Below are 15954 nucleotides of genomic sequence, written 5' to 3'. Positions count from 1 at the left end.
AGCAGCCAGACAGCGAGCGGATCGCATTGACACTTTTACATACGTTTCATGCAGTGTTTCAACAGTGTCGAGCGTAGAAGACGTGACATTGACAGATGTGCAATTCCGTCTCCGATCTTCACGTGTCATGTCCGCGGCCGGCGTGACCCCGCGATTAGCCCGGCCCGACGCTCACTTCAAGAAGCGCGCTCGTCGATTCCGAGCGTCGGGGAAGGCGGCGCGGCTCGTTTTGGCATGTCATCCATCACCCGTTCCGCTCGACTGCTGCAGCTGTGCTGTCGTACCGCAACACACACACACACACACACACACACACTGACCCCACTGAGGACACGCTGACGGGATGATCAAATATCCAGGACAAGTGGTTGCTTCATTTACAAACATACTTTGAAGTATTGACATAAGTGTCAATGAGTTGCATTAAACAGCAGTCAAGTAAAGCCATTCATTAGAATAAAAAAATGTGAGCGCCGCAACTGGGTGAGTGTGAAAGCAAGGGGGAGGCGTTAAATAATTGCTAGAGCGAGAAAACTTAGATTTCCAGCGTAATTGCTTGCCATGCAGATTTTATGAAAACGCCAATCATCGGGCGCCATTCTGCTCTTTTCATCAGATGTGAATGACCCGTCGTCTGGATGTCGGGCGGCTCCCTGGTTTTCCCTCCGAAGGCTGCACACCACTGATTGTGTACTGACAGTCTCAGGTTGGTACACTTTGGATTTCATTTCAATTTTAAAAAAAGATCCTTCTCCTGCCTCTGCCAATTAGTCCTCTAACTACGGGTACTATCTTTCACTGCATGTACGTTACAGTGGTGCCAGATAAGCTTGTTCTTTGGGGAGAACACACTCCCTTAATTACAAATCTTATTAATCACCTTCAAGATGAGATAAAAGGTGGAATCTTCATTTTAAAAACAGATTGGAAGTTGTTCAGCCCAAACATCAAAACATTTCAAGGGGAATTTTTAACACCTTGAAAAATGCCACATTTGGGAAAGCAATCATTATAAATTAACAGTATGATGATCAGTCATGTTTGGCTCTTGTGCTTCTAATTTGTTCCACAGAAAACAAAGTGCTTGAGGAAAAACAACCCCAAAAAAATACAACAATTTTATAGTATGGCAATTAGAGATGTAAAATGTATTGTTTTGCAACGTTTTGGTGTTATAAAAAAAAAAACATTACATTAGTAGCTTTATGATGGCAACATTTTTACGCAGAAAAAAAATTTTTGACTTTACAACTGCTTTAAATATCACAAGTTGGAAGACAATTAGACGGCATCTAACGGACGGCAATTTTAAGTGCAAAATCACCACAGATTAAAAGACACGGGTTAGTTTTAAATCACAATTTGACGACTTGAATGGCGACACCACTGGCAGCAGAAGCGGGAATAAACCGGTGAGGACGAGTCGTACGGGCAGATTCACTGTTAAAGGCAGATTCCGAGGGCTCGGCTCTATTTTTAGCAAGCGGCAATCATCAGCGCACCCGTCTCGCTTCTCCCCTACCCTCCTGTGGGGGGCTGGGGGGGCAAAACATCTGAGCGCACATCCAAGCGGCAATAGTAAAAAGGCACCATCTGTGACACCAATGTGAGTCGAAAGGTAGTGTGGTGTTCAATGATGATGCTCTCTGACCTCTGCCATGCCAGTTGAATTTGAGGTCAACCAGTCAAATAGTGTAACAAAAATGTTACAACAAACATTCGTCTTAAACCATAGACATCAAAAAAACAAGCGCATCCGACAACAGTCATATACGTCGATGCAGGACAACCGGAATCCCAACGATATATTTTGTTACGTGCCTTTTTACCCCAAAAATGTTCCTCCCCATTTGTGAAGTGAATTCAACACAATCGAGAGAAAAGATATGCGGCCCATTCGGCACAAGTGCTTTATTATTGTCCTCAGCCCAATCACTTAACACTTCTAAAATATTCGACTACTTCTAAACTTGAATGTGTTGTCATGTGTATTCCATCAATATAAACACAGCCGTAATTGTAATTGGATATAGACAGTCCCAAAAAAAAATAGAATACCTAAAGATATTAAATAGGACAGTGTAAATCCAAGCCCTGAAAAAAAAAACCATAAATGTCATACATCTCAATTGTGACAGTCAGCTAAACACTTGGAAATAGTATTCGGGTTAGACTACATTCAACAAGAGGGAAACTAGCTCTAACTGGCTGACGACTACTCAGGGAGAGATCCAACAAGCTGCATCTGCGTCTCTCATAATTCTTGGTAATAGCCACATAAAAAAAAAAAGCATGCCTCAACAATGCAAAGTGATCAAGTGTTTTTATAAAATGCCCCAAGCTGTACCTAAGAAGGCTTGTAGAAATCAACACCGCTGGTTCTTTAAGGACAAAGGGGGTGTGCCTTGGACTACGAGCTAGGTATTGACTTGAACATGCGCGCCATCACCGAGGAGGAAGTTCGCAGGGCGAACCTCGTCGATTGTTTTTTGCCTCAACGGTATGCTGAGTATGGTGACAGAAAGAACACTTCTGAAGTAGAGTTAAAGGACTGTCACAAAAAGAGAAGAAGAAAAAATTCAGGGCAGCAACTCTTCGCAGGCCTGTGGGCCCACAGGAGAAAGCGGTAGCAGCCTCAGGCCTTTTATGTTCTGCGCTGCAGTTAGCACTCGAGCAGAGTGCGGGGACAGCGGCTCCTTGCCAAAAAGTGCGTGCGCCAAGGCCTGCCAGCCTGCCTGCTCTCCCCGCCCACTCCGAAGACCCAAGCGTGAGCGGTGGGGCGCCAGTAGGCGGGCGCAAGGTGAGCCTGGTGGGCGGGCGGCAAGGCTGGAAGCTTCCTGACATGGGAACCTGCTGCACGGCAGGATCAAGCCGGCTGCCGAGTGAGTCACCACCCCTCCCACAAGCCGACAAAATCAGTTCCTGTCCAACGCCACCCAGCCTCTCGTGCTGCGCCGCGGAATTATGGACAAGACAAAAAAAAGTGGTCACTCACGAGAATACTACTAAGTTTGCATATTCTCCCTGTTACTCCAGCTTGCTCCAACATCATGCATGTGACTTTTTTTATTGTTTGAATTATTTTGATGGATTATTTGAATATTTGAAATTGTCAATGTAATGTAAAGAAATAGCCCAAATGACATCAGTTATATGGCTTTCATTAAAGATATATATATTATGTAAATGCGTGACCAAGAGACATTTATCAGCTGTCATTTTTCAAAAACAGGTTAACGATGTAAAAATTCTGCAAGTGACTTTATTGATCCCCATTCAGGAAAGCAATGGACTTAGTTCTTGCTTAATCCAAACTGGCAAATGACGATCAAAGCGCAACCTCTCACATCGTCATTTCACACTTGGCAGAGGTTAAGAGAGTCGTGTTGCCAGATTTGAAACTAGACGATGAAGGGATCAGGCAATTTTACACTTTCGGGCCCTAAAAACCTGAGTCGGTGGAGGAAAGATCAGTCAGGTATTTACATTTGTACCCTTCTTTCCCTATCGCATTTAAATGAGCATCAGGAACGGGGGATTTTTCACAGTCAAGCGAGTCACAAATCAGAAGCGGGAATATTATCTCCATAGTAATATCCTGAAGGTCTGGTTGCAGACCAAAACTCTCCATTAAACGTAGCCAACTGCCCAGGGCGGCCATTATGAAGCCTCAGATCCAAATGGAAGTTGAACCTTTGATCTGTTTAGGGTTGTGTGTATTTGCATTTTATAATGAGATTGGTGCAAATGTCCGGGGCCCCCGGAGAAGGCAGTTAGTCGTGCGTCCCATCTTTGCACGTCGGACCATTTAGGGACCAAAGCTGTATTTCGGTTGTTAACGACATCAGGAGCGAGCGTTGGACTTAAGAAAAGTAGAGCGAGACCTGCTGTTTGTTGGGCAATCATGGCTAATTAAGATATTTTCGATGATTTTCCATTCAAGAAGCTCAAGAGTACCCGAGAGAAATCATCAAAATTACAACCATAGCAACAAGGTTGTCAAACTGCTTGAAATGTGCTCCAGATTTTCACCTGGAAGAAAACCAAGCGGGCTTGTGGGATTTACGTGAGTTTTACCCAAGCGAGCCTCCTAGCATTCGAGAAAGGCTTTATAAATTGAGAGTGGAGGTCAATATCTGACAGCCGATGTGGAGCTGACCACACATCTTGTTGGGCAGATTTAAGGTCAGTCTTATATTTTCAAAGCGCATTACCTGGCCTGGTAATTAAAGAGCCAGTACACGCTGCTAGTGACTGAGCTGGACTAGTCTGGGTGTTTTTTTCTTAGTGACAAATAAGACTTAACAAAAATCAATCTGGCCAATTTAGGAAGCTTTAGGTTGTGGAGTTGCCAATATGTTTAGGTATGTGGTTTATAAAAATTCAGGAGAAGGTTGCAGCCGGCACAGCAAATACAGAATGAAGAAAAATGAAGCTTTGCAAGGTGGTAAACACTCAACAAGGATTTTCCACCTCCTCTATGGGAGCCTGACATTTTATTGCCTCAAGATCGAAAGTCTTTCAAATTCAATCTCTTCTATCAAATCCCCAATTATTTTTGAAAATTGATCATTCTGACCTTGCTTGAATTAAAATGGTCAAAGTCCTTGGAGTTTCAAACACTCCAAAGTAAATATTAGTGCTGTATGAAAGCAGAGGACAATTACAAATCCATGCTGCTCAGTACAATAAGCTAACGAAACAAAAAGTTGACGATAAAAGGACACCTTCATCACAAAGTAACAAAAGTCAACATAGGTCACGGAAATTCAAAGATGTATACGAGTCTGACTTTATTTGTCTAATTAGAAGCCACATAAACCGTTTACATATCCGTAAACTGTAATATATCCCAAACAAGTAAGTGATGCTTAGCCAAAACATCTTAAGTCCATTTACAATTCCTGAGATCTTACGGACCAACTTTTAGCTTTTTGTTTGTTTGTTTGTTTGTTTTTTAAGGGCTAGGACTGCCAAACACATCGATACAGAATATTTCCATTTCAGAGAGTTTTTATGGAGAAGTCTCTAGGAATCCTTAAATCTGAAATGTCCTCAAGCTACTTGGCCACTCTTCAAAAAGCAATGCCCGCCCTACACAAGCGAGGGATACAGACCTGAATCATATACTCTAAAGACTGCCTAGAACTGGAAAGAGTGAGGCGACGTGCCAAAAGACTGCACTGACAAAAAGGTAACAACTTTCTCAGATTGTGTCTTCCCAAAAGGTGACCTTCACAGTTTTTAGATTTTCCAGAGCTATCTTAACATGGCTCCTGACTCATTATTTCTTAAAGACGCAGTCTTTAACGAGCTGCTGTTCCAATGAGTGCGTTAACATAAGCGTGACCGGTCGGTCCCAAATTCCAGCTGTTGACGTATCCAGGAGAACAGAGCAGTGATGACTACATCCGACCTACATTCACCACGCCCAGACACCGGGCACGCGTGCTTCCAATCATTACGCACGCAAACAAGCTGAGCTCAGTGCGTTAGTGTCATACAGGGAGCACAAAAGTATACAAATTGAAGGAGTAAGAAATCCAATAACATTTAAACATCATAATCATAGAAGATCATTTGTTCACGAGTGACAAACTTATACTAAGTAAAACATGATTCATTAGGTTCTTTTTTTTTTTTTGGGTCAATGTTGGCTCTGATGTTTGGCTAGCTAGCGTGGCAAACCCCACGACATCTGCTACTGTTTGCAGAACTATTTGTATTTGGCAGAGTCAAACAGTGGATTGAGGTTAACAAATCCCAATTTGATGTTGTTTAATACCGTCAATTAAAAAGCGGCCCTTGAAGAACTGTTGCAGAAAAGCACATTATGGTAATGCCAAATTACAAGCTCTCAAATTTGTGCGGCAAGTTCCGTTCAACTCCACATGAATCAGTTGAGTTGACCTAGTTAATTTTAGGCGTGACTTATTAGAGTTGTGTGTTTTATCATGACTCATCAAACTGCTGCCATCCGGTGCCCACACACAATCATAAAAACTAAATAAAAGCAGGTTCAAATTCGGTAGCAGCTAGAAACGAATTCCCAGACGAGCTCTTGGCCGCCCGAAAAATGGGTGCCTCCAAAAAAAGAAATAAGAAAAAAGTCCGAATTTTACCGTTGTTTTTGAAATAAGCATGTGTGTACATGCATGCGTGTTGGGATGGGGGGGGGGGGATTGTAAAACACAAAGTATAGTGCACCATGATGCAATGTGAAGATTTGACACATCTTTTAAGAAATCTATTTCGGTGTGGGGAGGGAATTGTATTAAATTGTAACTGAGGGTTCTTGCTCCAAACGTGCCAGATTGATCGGTGTCATTTTTTTTGCACTTGTGAGGCCTATTTCTACTGTTACAGCCCTCATTTTAAGCCAGACGCTGTTTAGCAGTTACTCGACGCAGAGGTACTACAAACGTATCGACTGAATACTCAATACATAAATTAATGTGTATCAAAGACTCAACAGAAAGCAGTATCGACTGAATTATCCTCACAAAAGCATTTACAGCAGATATCTTTGCAACCTTAAAGGAATCCTAATGAAAAAAACTCACATGACCTGTGCCACACCTTTCAAGAGAAAACTTGTTGCATTAAAATGATCCAAAAATATCACCAACAATAACTTGGTATCATTTTCACTTTTCCCATCGTGCGGTATGGGCTCGACTCAGCTCAACAAGCACACGGGAAAACACACAAATAAATAAGGAGGGTGTCCTGTATTTAGTTCTCAGCAGGTAAGGAATTTCATGTGATGCATTGAGGGCGGCATGGAAAAAAGAGATCACACGAAATGATATCATCAGACCCATAGAAACACAATAACGTTTGTATACAGTGACATATGGTAACATCCTGCCAGTCAGATGATCTGATCTGATGTTTGTTGGATATCATTAGTTACATTAACGCTCACTTACTGCTTTACTAGCTGTTTTTCGTGACTGCTTTATATTACTGGCAAGATTTTTTTTTTCTTTTACTGTAATAATAGACAACGGACGATAGACAACAATGAGTTTTAACTTACAAATTGGGTCATGCTGCCACTGTCGAAACAAAACTAGAATTCTAGATCTTTCTATATATGTAAAACCATCAATAGCCATTTAAGCCGTGTCAAATTGAGTCAGCGCAATTGGAGTCATTTCTTGGACTGCCTTGACCCATTTTGTCCTATTTGCAACAAAAGTGTTTTGTCTGTCTGACTAACTGTTAATTAAGCAAGGATGAAGGTAGAAAATGATTTTCCAGACCCGAAGCCCAAGGTCCCCCGAAGTATTAAAGATACCATATGCATTCTAATCTCAGGCCTCACTTCCAAAAGCAGCAAGAGACCTCCATACAGCCGTCCATACATGCGGCAGATCTTGTCGCCTCAAGAAATGGGCTTCATTCATCTTGTCTGACTGCAATAAAGCGGTGCCTAAGATTCTATTTCCAATAAACGTCGACTGATTGGAAAACTCATTCTAATATCAATTTCCATCTGGGCCTTTTAAAAGGCAATCAGCACGGCTTCATCTCCGTATATCACAAGCTCCTTGAGATGATGACACAGCACTGGCTTTCTTCTTCTGCATAATGGCCTCCTCCTATCAAGGCAGCTGCAATAAATAATGCCAGCCGTGAATGGGATATTTAGTGAGCGTTAGCACGGACAGACGCCACTTCTCGGAATATTTATCCTTAAATTTCGTACTTTACACGGGTCTGGCGGCTTTATTTTCATTTGGCAAAGTGAGGCACTTTGTGTAATTTGGCTACTCTTGACACTTTTTGTCATAAGCGGCAAGGTTGATTGGCGATGATTCGTACGTTACTTTGTTGTCCTATGCCCACGAATCAATTTCCGTCGGAAAACAGAAACTTTCTTCTAACATTGGCAACTTTTGCCAGAACATTTTGGTGGATGATTTTTTTGTTTGTTTTTGTAAAAGAGAATGACAAAGTCTCGAGTAGTGTTTTCTTACCTTCCAGCCACTTCCTGCCTCTCTGTAGTAGGGAAAATTATCACAGATCCACTGGTAGATCTCGCTCAGCGTCATCTTCTTCTTTGGCGAGCTGTTGATGGCGAACGTAATCAGGCTGGCGTAGCTGTAAGGCGGCTTGCCGTCCTTATGTTGTTGCACCTCTTCCTGGTCTAGCGTGGTATTGGGATCGAGGAGGGTGCTCTTCTTTCCCATGCCGGGCCCGTGGCCGTGCTGGCCGTCGCCCTTGCGGATGGCCGCCTGCATGGTGAGCTGAGGGAGCCAATCCATGGAGGTCAGGCTACTTTCCAGCTCCGACGTCATGTTGACGACAGGCTGGGCAGTGGGGAAGGGGGGAGGGGGGGTAAACCCTAAAACCTGGAGATAAACCGGCGGCCTATGTTGGAGCTCGACTGACTGGTGGGGAGAGGAGCAGGTGAGGGGGGGGATGGCTAAAGTCTGGGCCCTCCGATCAGGACATCAGCAAGCTGTCTTCGCCGAAGCAAGTCTGTGGAAAGAAGACATGCCTGTATCAGTAAACGGCATTGTTGTAAGACGTGACGACTGGAATCAATCTTTTGTCTTGATGTCACTTATGATCGTAGCAACAGAACGGCTCCGGAAATTCACATCAGACAATTTGAATCGGATAGTCTGAAAAGATACGATAAACAGCACCTGCTACCAGCTGGTTCTGCTATGGGGAAAGTAAGAGAACCGAGACTCGAGTCCAATAGGTGGGATGACATCACCATATATATGTGTGGAAAAGCATAACAAGTGAGTAGTACAGGACTTTAGTGAGTCTCCATTGTGGACATGCCAAGTTGGGTTCACTGAGGATTCCAAATTGTCCTTACAGTAGGTGGGAATGCGAGTGCGTGTCTCGCAATTGACTCGTGGCCAGTCCAGCTTCTCTCGCCAAAGGTCAGCTGGGATCGGATCCAGCTCACCCGCAATCCAAAAATGGATAAGCACGATGCTGTAGTAAATAAACGGCTGTTCAATGAAAAGCAGAAAAAGCATGTATTGATGTTTTTGTTGATTCAGAATATTCCTTTTTGGGCGTTTTTCATCTTAAAACGATTTTAAGTGAGCAAAAAAAAAAAAAAAAAAACAGAAGTAGCTTGCATGTTGTCTGCACATGCTTTAACTGGCTGTGCAGCAGATTATGAGACCACCACCTTCTCTTCACTGACTGCTCGCAAAGCTGACTCATAGCTAAGACTCCATCTGCACCGAGGGAGAACGAGAGAGAGAGAGAGAGAGAGAGAGAGAGAGAGAGAGAGAGAGAGAGAGAGAGAGAGAGAGAGAGAGAGAGAGAGAGAGAGAGAGAGAGAGAGAGAGAGAGTGAGAGTAAATGCTGGCCAATTGTTTTCACAAGTGCCAGCCAAATGTGGCAATGGCTCAGGAAGAATTCTGAGTCTCTCTTGTGGCTAGTAAAAGCCCCTTTCCCCCTCCGTCTGCCCTGTCTCCCAGCTTGCCCGCCCACTCGCCTTGCGAAGCTTCTGCCATAAACAAGGCAGGCAGTGTCATCTTGCAAACTGTCCTCCACCCAGTATGTGTCTGCAACAGCCTCTCTCATCGTACTTTCTGGCACACTGCCCCACTTGTCCGAAAATAGAGGGGCGGACCAAATAAGCCTTAAGTTCTAAATGTAGGTGAAGACGGGTATCTGTGTAGGGGGGGGGGAAAGGAGTGGGATGACACCTTGAACTGGTTGATGGCAAAAAAAAAAAAAAAAACGCTTATATTTTGTGGAATTTTTCTTTTTCCAGTTTTGTACGTGTCAGACTGGGAATGAACACAGTCCCGATAGTTCTCAATAGACCAAACACCTTCAAAAATAGTCTGTGCACAATGTGAAATTCTATCCAGTTCTTTTGAGAATTTGCAAATGGTGATTCAAAAGTACCTGAAGACAGTGAGCATTGAATCACTCTGATACCCTGGATCAAAATATCATTTTCAAATCTTTTGACTTAGTTTAGAAGCTCTTCTTCATTTCTGTCCGGATGACTGTATTATACTGCCCACCGGTAGGTAACACAACCAGAAGGAGCACAAGGGCTGGAACGGATTAGTTGCTTTTTCATTCATTTCAATGGGAAAAGATTATTTGCAATGCAATACAACAGTTTTAAAGGGCACAATTTCAAAACTTTAAATCAAGGAAACATATTATCACAACACTGTCTTGAAATTACGCTTGTCCACGATGGGTAAAATAAATATTTGAGACTAGACTTGCTTCTGAAACCGTTAACGAGCTACCTAGCGTGGCTTGATCCGTCTGTATTTTTGCTCTGGGATTCTTTCCGAAAGCGAAGAAGAGCAGAGTATCTACTCTGTATCCAGCCCCAGCATTGTCTTGAGCGGCACGAAACAACAGCCCTGTGTTCCACCATTCATGAATAAAACATGTGTGGTCCCTTTCAGAAAGTCTTAGAATGCATTCATTTTCTGATTTTCTCCCACCAAATTACAGTGGTCATATTAAAACTAGTGGGACGCTAACACTGGTACCTGAGATTTAGTAAAACAACATTGACCATAAATTTTACGGTCCGACAAACAATGAGAACATTTTCTATTGTCTACTGGTTGACAGATAAAACGTGCTATATTAAAGAGTCAAATTTTGTGAGCGGAAATGGGTGTCATATATCATAGAAATAATTATCTACCGGGCTTCAATAAGGCACAGCGGGAAGACATTTCTAAAAGGAGAAAACTGCTTTGGCGTCAGCTGGTCAGAGGAAGTTTGCGCTTGCCAAGTCCATTGATCTCTAACAGCAGGAGGTTAGCAGAGGCATAGCAGCCAATTCAATAACTGTTATGGGTACAGACATGAGCAGATGATTAAGGCGTTTTGTTTTTTTTTTCCCCCATGTCAACAGAATTCCAAGAGGGACAAGGCTAGATCAAGCTGGGGGAGATATTTAATAGGGTGCGGCATGAGTCTGTCCTAAATGATATCGTCTTCTTCGATTTCTCTTGTTTTCCTTCGGAAATGTTTTCACTGAATGGGTACTGCACAGACGGGACACAAATGATTTATCGCAATCTTCTTTCCGCCTGCTTTGGTCGCTGTTTGACATGCAAAAATGTACCAAATTATCATTTTTCTTTGATAAGAACACAAAGAAATAAATTTAATACTAATAAAACTGGCTGAAGTTTTTGCATAAAGTGGTACTGAAAAAAGACCGTGCTGGAATTTGAAACGGTTACGATCACCGTTTCAAATTGTAATTATCGTCACTACTGTAATTAGCGTCTCGGAGATGAGTGCTGCTTTTCGGCAGATGATGGCTATATTTTATTTCCTCCTGCAAAGACGACAAGAGTACAAATGTAGGCGTTTTTTTTTATTTTTTTTATGAGACTGCAAATAATAATTCAAGTTAATTGTACTCCATGCGAAGAATGTGCGGGGAGGCGAATCACCGCAAGAGGGATGGAACACGTCAGCTACATAAAAAAATATCTATACTTGTTACTTTCATGTTTTTATATTCCAACTAAGAAGGATATCAATGTTTTACTATTTGTGTGGCTGTTGTTTTTCTTGTCTGTATTTAGTTTAGCATGATCGTCATAACGCTGATAGTTGAGGCTACAATCGAATTTTGCTAGTAGTTGCGACACCCTTTGAGTTTGTGGAATGAGGTACGACTATATTATGAAATATTAAATGTACTGAACAAATTTCTCTGTGTATCCAATAAATTGCAGTTCTAATTGACTATCTGCAAAGGCTACTATTTGTCGCCTATCCACTACACCTCGCAAAAAGAAGTCAGGGATACAATTCCAGTGGCTGCAGGAGGTGAGCTGGCAAAGGCACAAGTTGATGAAAGGCACCTCGCCCTGCTACACGGAGATGGCTGCCATTTGACCTGCCACGCTAATGATCCAGCTGCTTGGTAATCGGCGAGGCCGAGTTCATGTCTTGATTAGAGGGCCTCGGGTAGCGGCAGGAATTACGAAGCGCAATACCGCCGGGTAGTAACGACCGCTCCCCCCCCCCCCCCCCCCACCTCGCTGCATTCATTAGCCTGTCGAGCCGTGGGATGCGCAGAGGCCGCCCTGGTCTATTGAGAAAAGCAGAAAAATGGTTGAACAAGAAATCAGAGGTGTATTTGGGAGGAATGGCGAAAAAGGTGTCTTGCTATGTCAGCAACTCTATTTCCTGGCAAGAACTGAATGACACATCGTTGCTATTATTTGACAAGCGAGTATTTCCGTTGTTTCAAGTAAAATATTGAATTAACGTGCAGCGCAATTGACTGTTATTAGACAGTTTCAGCGGCAGAAACATAAATCTGTCGTTTCACAGACATCGCTGCGTGTTGTAACGTTTACGCGGGCGTGTGTTAAAGTAATAATGGCTTCCTATGACAAAGTGATGACTTACAAGTGGGTTCCTCTCAAATAAAGGTTTCCATAAACCTCACATTGCATTGTATTTTAATTTAAACATAGAATTCAGCTAAATTGATAAAGGTTAACACATGATTTTTGACCCATATCAGAAAATATCATGTAAGAGAGTAGAGCTTGTCACCGTAACTGCAGTCAAGAACAAACCCCAAAAAATTGGTTAATTTTAAACCTGTCAGAACGTCTTTATCCTTTCGGGATGAATGGCAATTTTCAAATGATTGTTAATTGACCTAGATTATTTCCCGACATGTCGAGACAACGTTTGCGCAATGAGGAGAAAGCAGCCATTATGCGCTTGCGTCACTAAGTCTCAATCAACCTGTCAACGTGTGTGTGTGTGTGTGTGTGTGTGTGTGGGGGGGGGGGCTTCTTTGATTAAAGAATGGCCAATGAGGCAATAGGGCTGAGTAACATGCAGAGATTACTCAACGGAACCATGCTGGGTTAAACGTCATGATGTCGACAAGTTGCCATCTGCGTCATCAACTTTGCTGCTGTTCCTTGTTTTGAGCTCTTGCGCCATTTGTGTTTCTAGTTTGGATGCAGAAGCTTCCTGGCTGAAATGCTCATTTCAAAGCAGGATGGAGGAAGAGAAAGTGATTTCCAACATAATTTAACATGGAACGTGTTTCTCGGTGTAAATTTGTTAAAAATAAAACTGCTAGCGTTCAACAGAAAAAAAAAGTTTACTTACCTAAATAAGTAAAAAAATTCATTTTATTTTTTACTTTTATTTAACTCCTGTGATTTTTTTTTTTTTGCTAATCATTCATCGTACCATGTGTTTTAAAATCAGCTTTGTTTTTAGTCAGCGGGGATGGGATCCAGGTCGCTTGTGATTCTAACGAGGACAAAAACTACAGAAAATGGACGGAAGGAAGGCGGTTCTGAACTCCAGCAGATAGCATATTATTTACTTGTTCCCCATTTGCATGACAGCTGGGCTTCTATTTTCCATCATTTTACAACTCATCTCACATGAATTATTTCATTGCACCTATGATCTTACAGTGAATGAACTATTGTCCAGCTGTTAGCAAATATAATGACCACGGCTCGGTAAACAGAGCGGTCCAGGTGCATCATCCAAACCCGACCTCTTTTATTAGCACCTTTTGAAGGCCTACTTTGAATTGTCTTGTCACAATTGAATCACTTTCAGGGACCTAATGTGAGTATGGCACAGATGTCACATTATAAGCACTTCGAATTTCCTGGATCGCTTCTGGCGAGGCTATCTGAGGATTGAATATGAAGAGGGCGAAAGATAGTGGGGTTGGGGAAGGGGAGACATTTTTGTTTTAAGTGTGAAAGCGTCAACATGGCTTGTTTGACATGTATGAAATTGGGCAATCATGGTAAAGTGTTAACCTGAGACAGTATGCACAAGTGTTAGCCACAAGGTAATGACTCCCTGTGCTTTTCTTTCACATCTGAAACGTATATTTTCTGGCCACGGGTTATATGTAAAACCGCCAAATAGCTTTGCTTTAAATCCTCTTAGCTTACCGCGAACACACAATGCAAAACGGCATTAACAGGCTAATGAATAGCATTGCTCAAGCAGACCTCTAATGCTTTGAGCAACGGATATTCAAATGCATGGTTCGTTAACACAAAGACAGATATTCAAAGATGATTCTGGTTTTGACTCCGGACACCCCCCCCCCCCTTTTCTCCAAAATAGAAGAAATGACAACTGAATGAGATTAGATTTAAATTAAGACTAAATTGTGTGTTGAGTGTTAATCAAAGCAAAATCTTGCTAATCTTGCTAAAATCTTGCTAACTGACTGAAATGGTTTGGCTTCCGTGCATTCGGGGTCATTGTGTGGCCACGAATGCACGGAAGCCAAACGATGGAACAGGTAAATCAAGTCATCACTTCCTCCACTAAATGCACGTTACACGCAAGACTGTGTTTAGCAAAATATGCACATACGGTAGGTATAGCGACACTTCGAATTAACCGAGGACGGGAGACCTCAGGCGAGTTCACCGTTTTCCGCAATAGAGTCAAAACACTGTCACGTTATGTAATAATAACAATAATAATAATACTTCATTACAGAGAGTCTTATTTAATGTTTTGCCCGGAATTTCTGACAGCATGACGTCAACAAGCTCCACTCAAATACCACACGCAACCCAGCAACTATGATTTCCTCGGGCTGTTCAAGCTCACAGTCATGCACTTACATACAAAACCTGAGACAGGTACCAAACTGGTACTCTACCGCACTTATCTAGTTTTCAAAAATGAATCCCCTATTTCTTTTTCGTTTCGACCGCAGTCACGAATCTATCACGAATAACAACAAGCAAACACAACATCGCACGTGTGATGGACGCTTCATTAAAACCAACATCTCTAAGACAGTAAATATTTAGACAAGTGATTGTTAAATGTTCGTCCAGACGATGTGTACAAAGGGAGCCACGCCATGAAGGGTGAGATTATTATGACAAGAATCTTCCTAAGGTGTGACGATAACTTGGCATCTACCTTCCATCACCCTTTAAGATGTTGGCACGCGTGCTCACAACAAAAGTACTGTGATATAACCTGGTAACAAGCCTTTGGTATCTTCACCCTTCACCGAAACCTTCGTCATACCTTCCACAATTAAGTCCTTTATCTAGAGTGTGGGTGGGAGAAGGCCTTGTTTTCCTAGCGCTTGCAAGGGGGATAATCAGGGTGGGGTGGGAACCGGGCTCACCTGCCCCTCAGTCACTCCTCATTTTTTCCAGCCCTTCAGGGCAAAGTATTTTGAAGCGTCTTGGAGACTAAAATAGCAACGTGTTTGAGTTGCACGTGAGCGCTACTGTCGTGTAGCGAGCTACGCTAAGCCTCGTTTTCATTAAAACACAAAGAAGGAGGAATCGGGGATTTGCCGAAGCAATCGCTTTTAATGTCAGTGCTTCCTTTTAAACGAAGGGGGCTTAATGACGCCGCGGAAAGCGTCCCTGTGAAGAAAGCATTCATCTCTTGCTTTTTTTCTTCAATTTGAAGATATGTCAATTACGTGGATTTTGGGATCCAAAAGCACAGCTGGGGGACTCCTCTCTTCCTCTGCTTGGAAAATCCGTCATTTTCGTCATGGACGCTATTTCGATGTGTTACTGGCATGGTAGTATCAAAAAGCATAACGAGCAGAACGAGTAGTTGCGTTCAAGGTAATGGCAGAAAGAAACGTTTAACACTGGGAGAGGCAGATGTATGCCAGAGCCTCTTTTAAGGGAAATCTTTTAAGATCACTGCTGCTTTTTTTGTTTGTTTGTTTCACACAGGTATGCATGTGTCAGTGATATTAGCGGCCAGCAGATTTCTCCATTCCTGAAAAAAGTAATCCCTCCCTTACTCCCTCATTCCCACATCACCGGTGGTCGAGCAAATCACGTCCATAATTATTCTGCCAATCAATTTGGCAGCGCAAACCACGGCTGTGCGGCAGTTAAACACTGACAAGAACGATCAGTCAAAAGAAAGAAAAATAGACAATGGGAGCAAAGATGAAATGGC

General features: G+C 42.6%; 1 protein-coding gene across 2 annotated transcripts in view; it reads right to left on the bottom strand.

Moving 5' to 3' along the window:
- Positions 1-15954, bottom strand: part of foxj3 (forkhead box J3) — a 63600-nt gene that overhangs the window by 30757 nt on the left and 16889 nt on the right. For both annotated transcript variants that reach the window (XM_085925204.1, XM_085925202.1), the window contains one exon: positions 7986-8490. In XM_085925204.1, coding sequence (XP_085781330.1) covers positions 7986-8306 — 321 coding nt within the window. In that variant the 5' untranslated portion in view covers positions 8307-8490. The remainder of the gene's footprint in view (positions 1-7985; positions 8491-15954) is intronic.

This window comes from Syngnathus leptorhynchus, chromosome 11, assembly GCF_054491065.1.
Source record: "Syngnathus leptorhynchus isolate UIUO chromosome 11, UIUO_Slep, whole genome shotgun sequence".
Lineage (NCBI taxonomy): Eukaryota > Metazoa > Chordata > Actinopteri > Syngnathiformes > Syngnathidae > Syngnathus > Syngnathus leptorhynchus.
The sequence above is the reverse complement of the archived record's forward strand: the minus strand, read 5'-3'. Positions and strand labels throughout refer to the sequence as shown.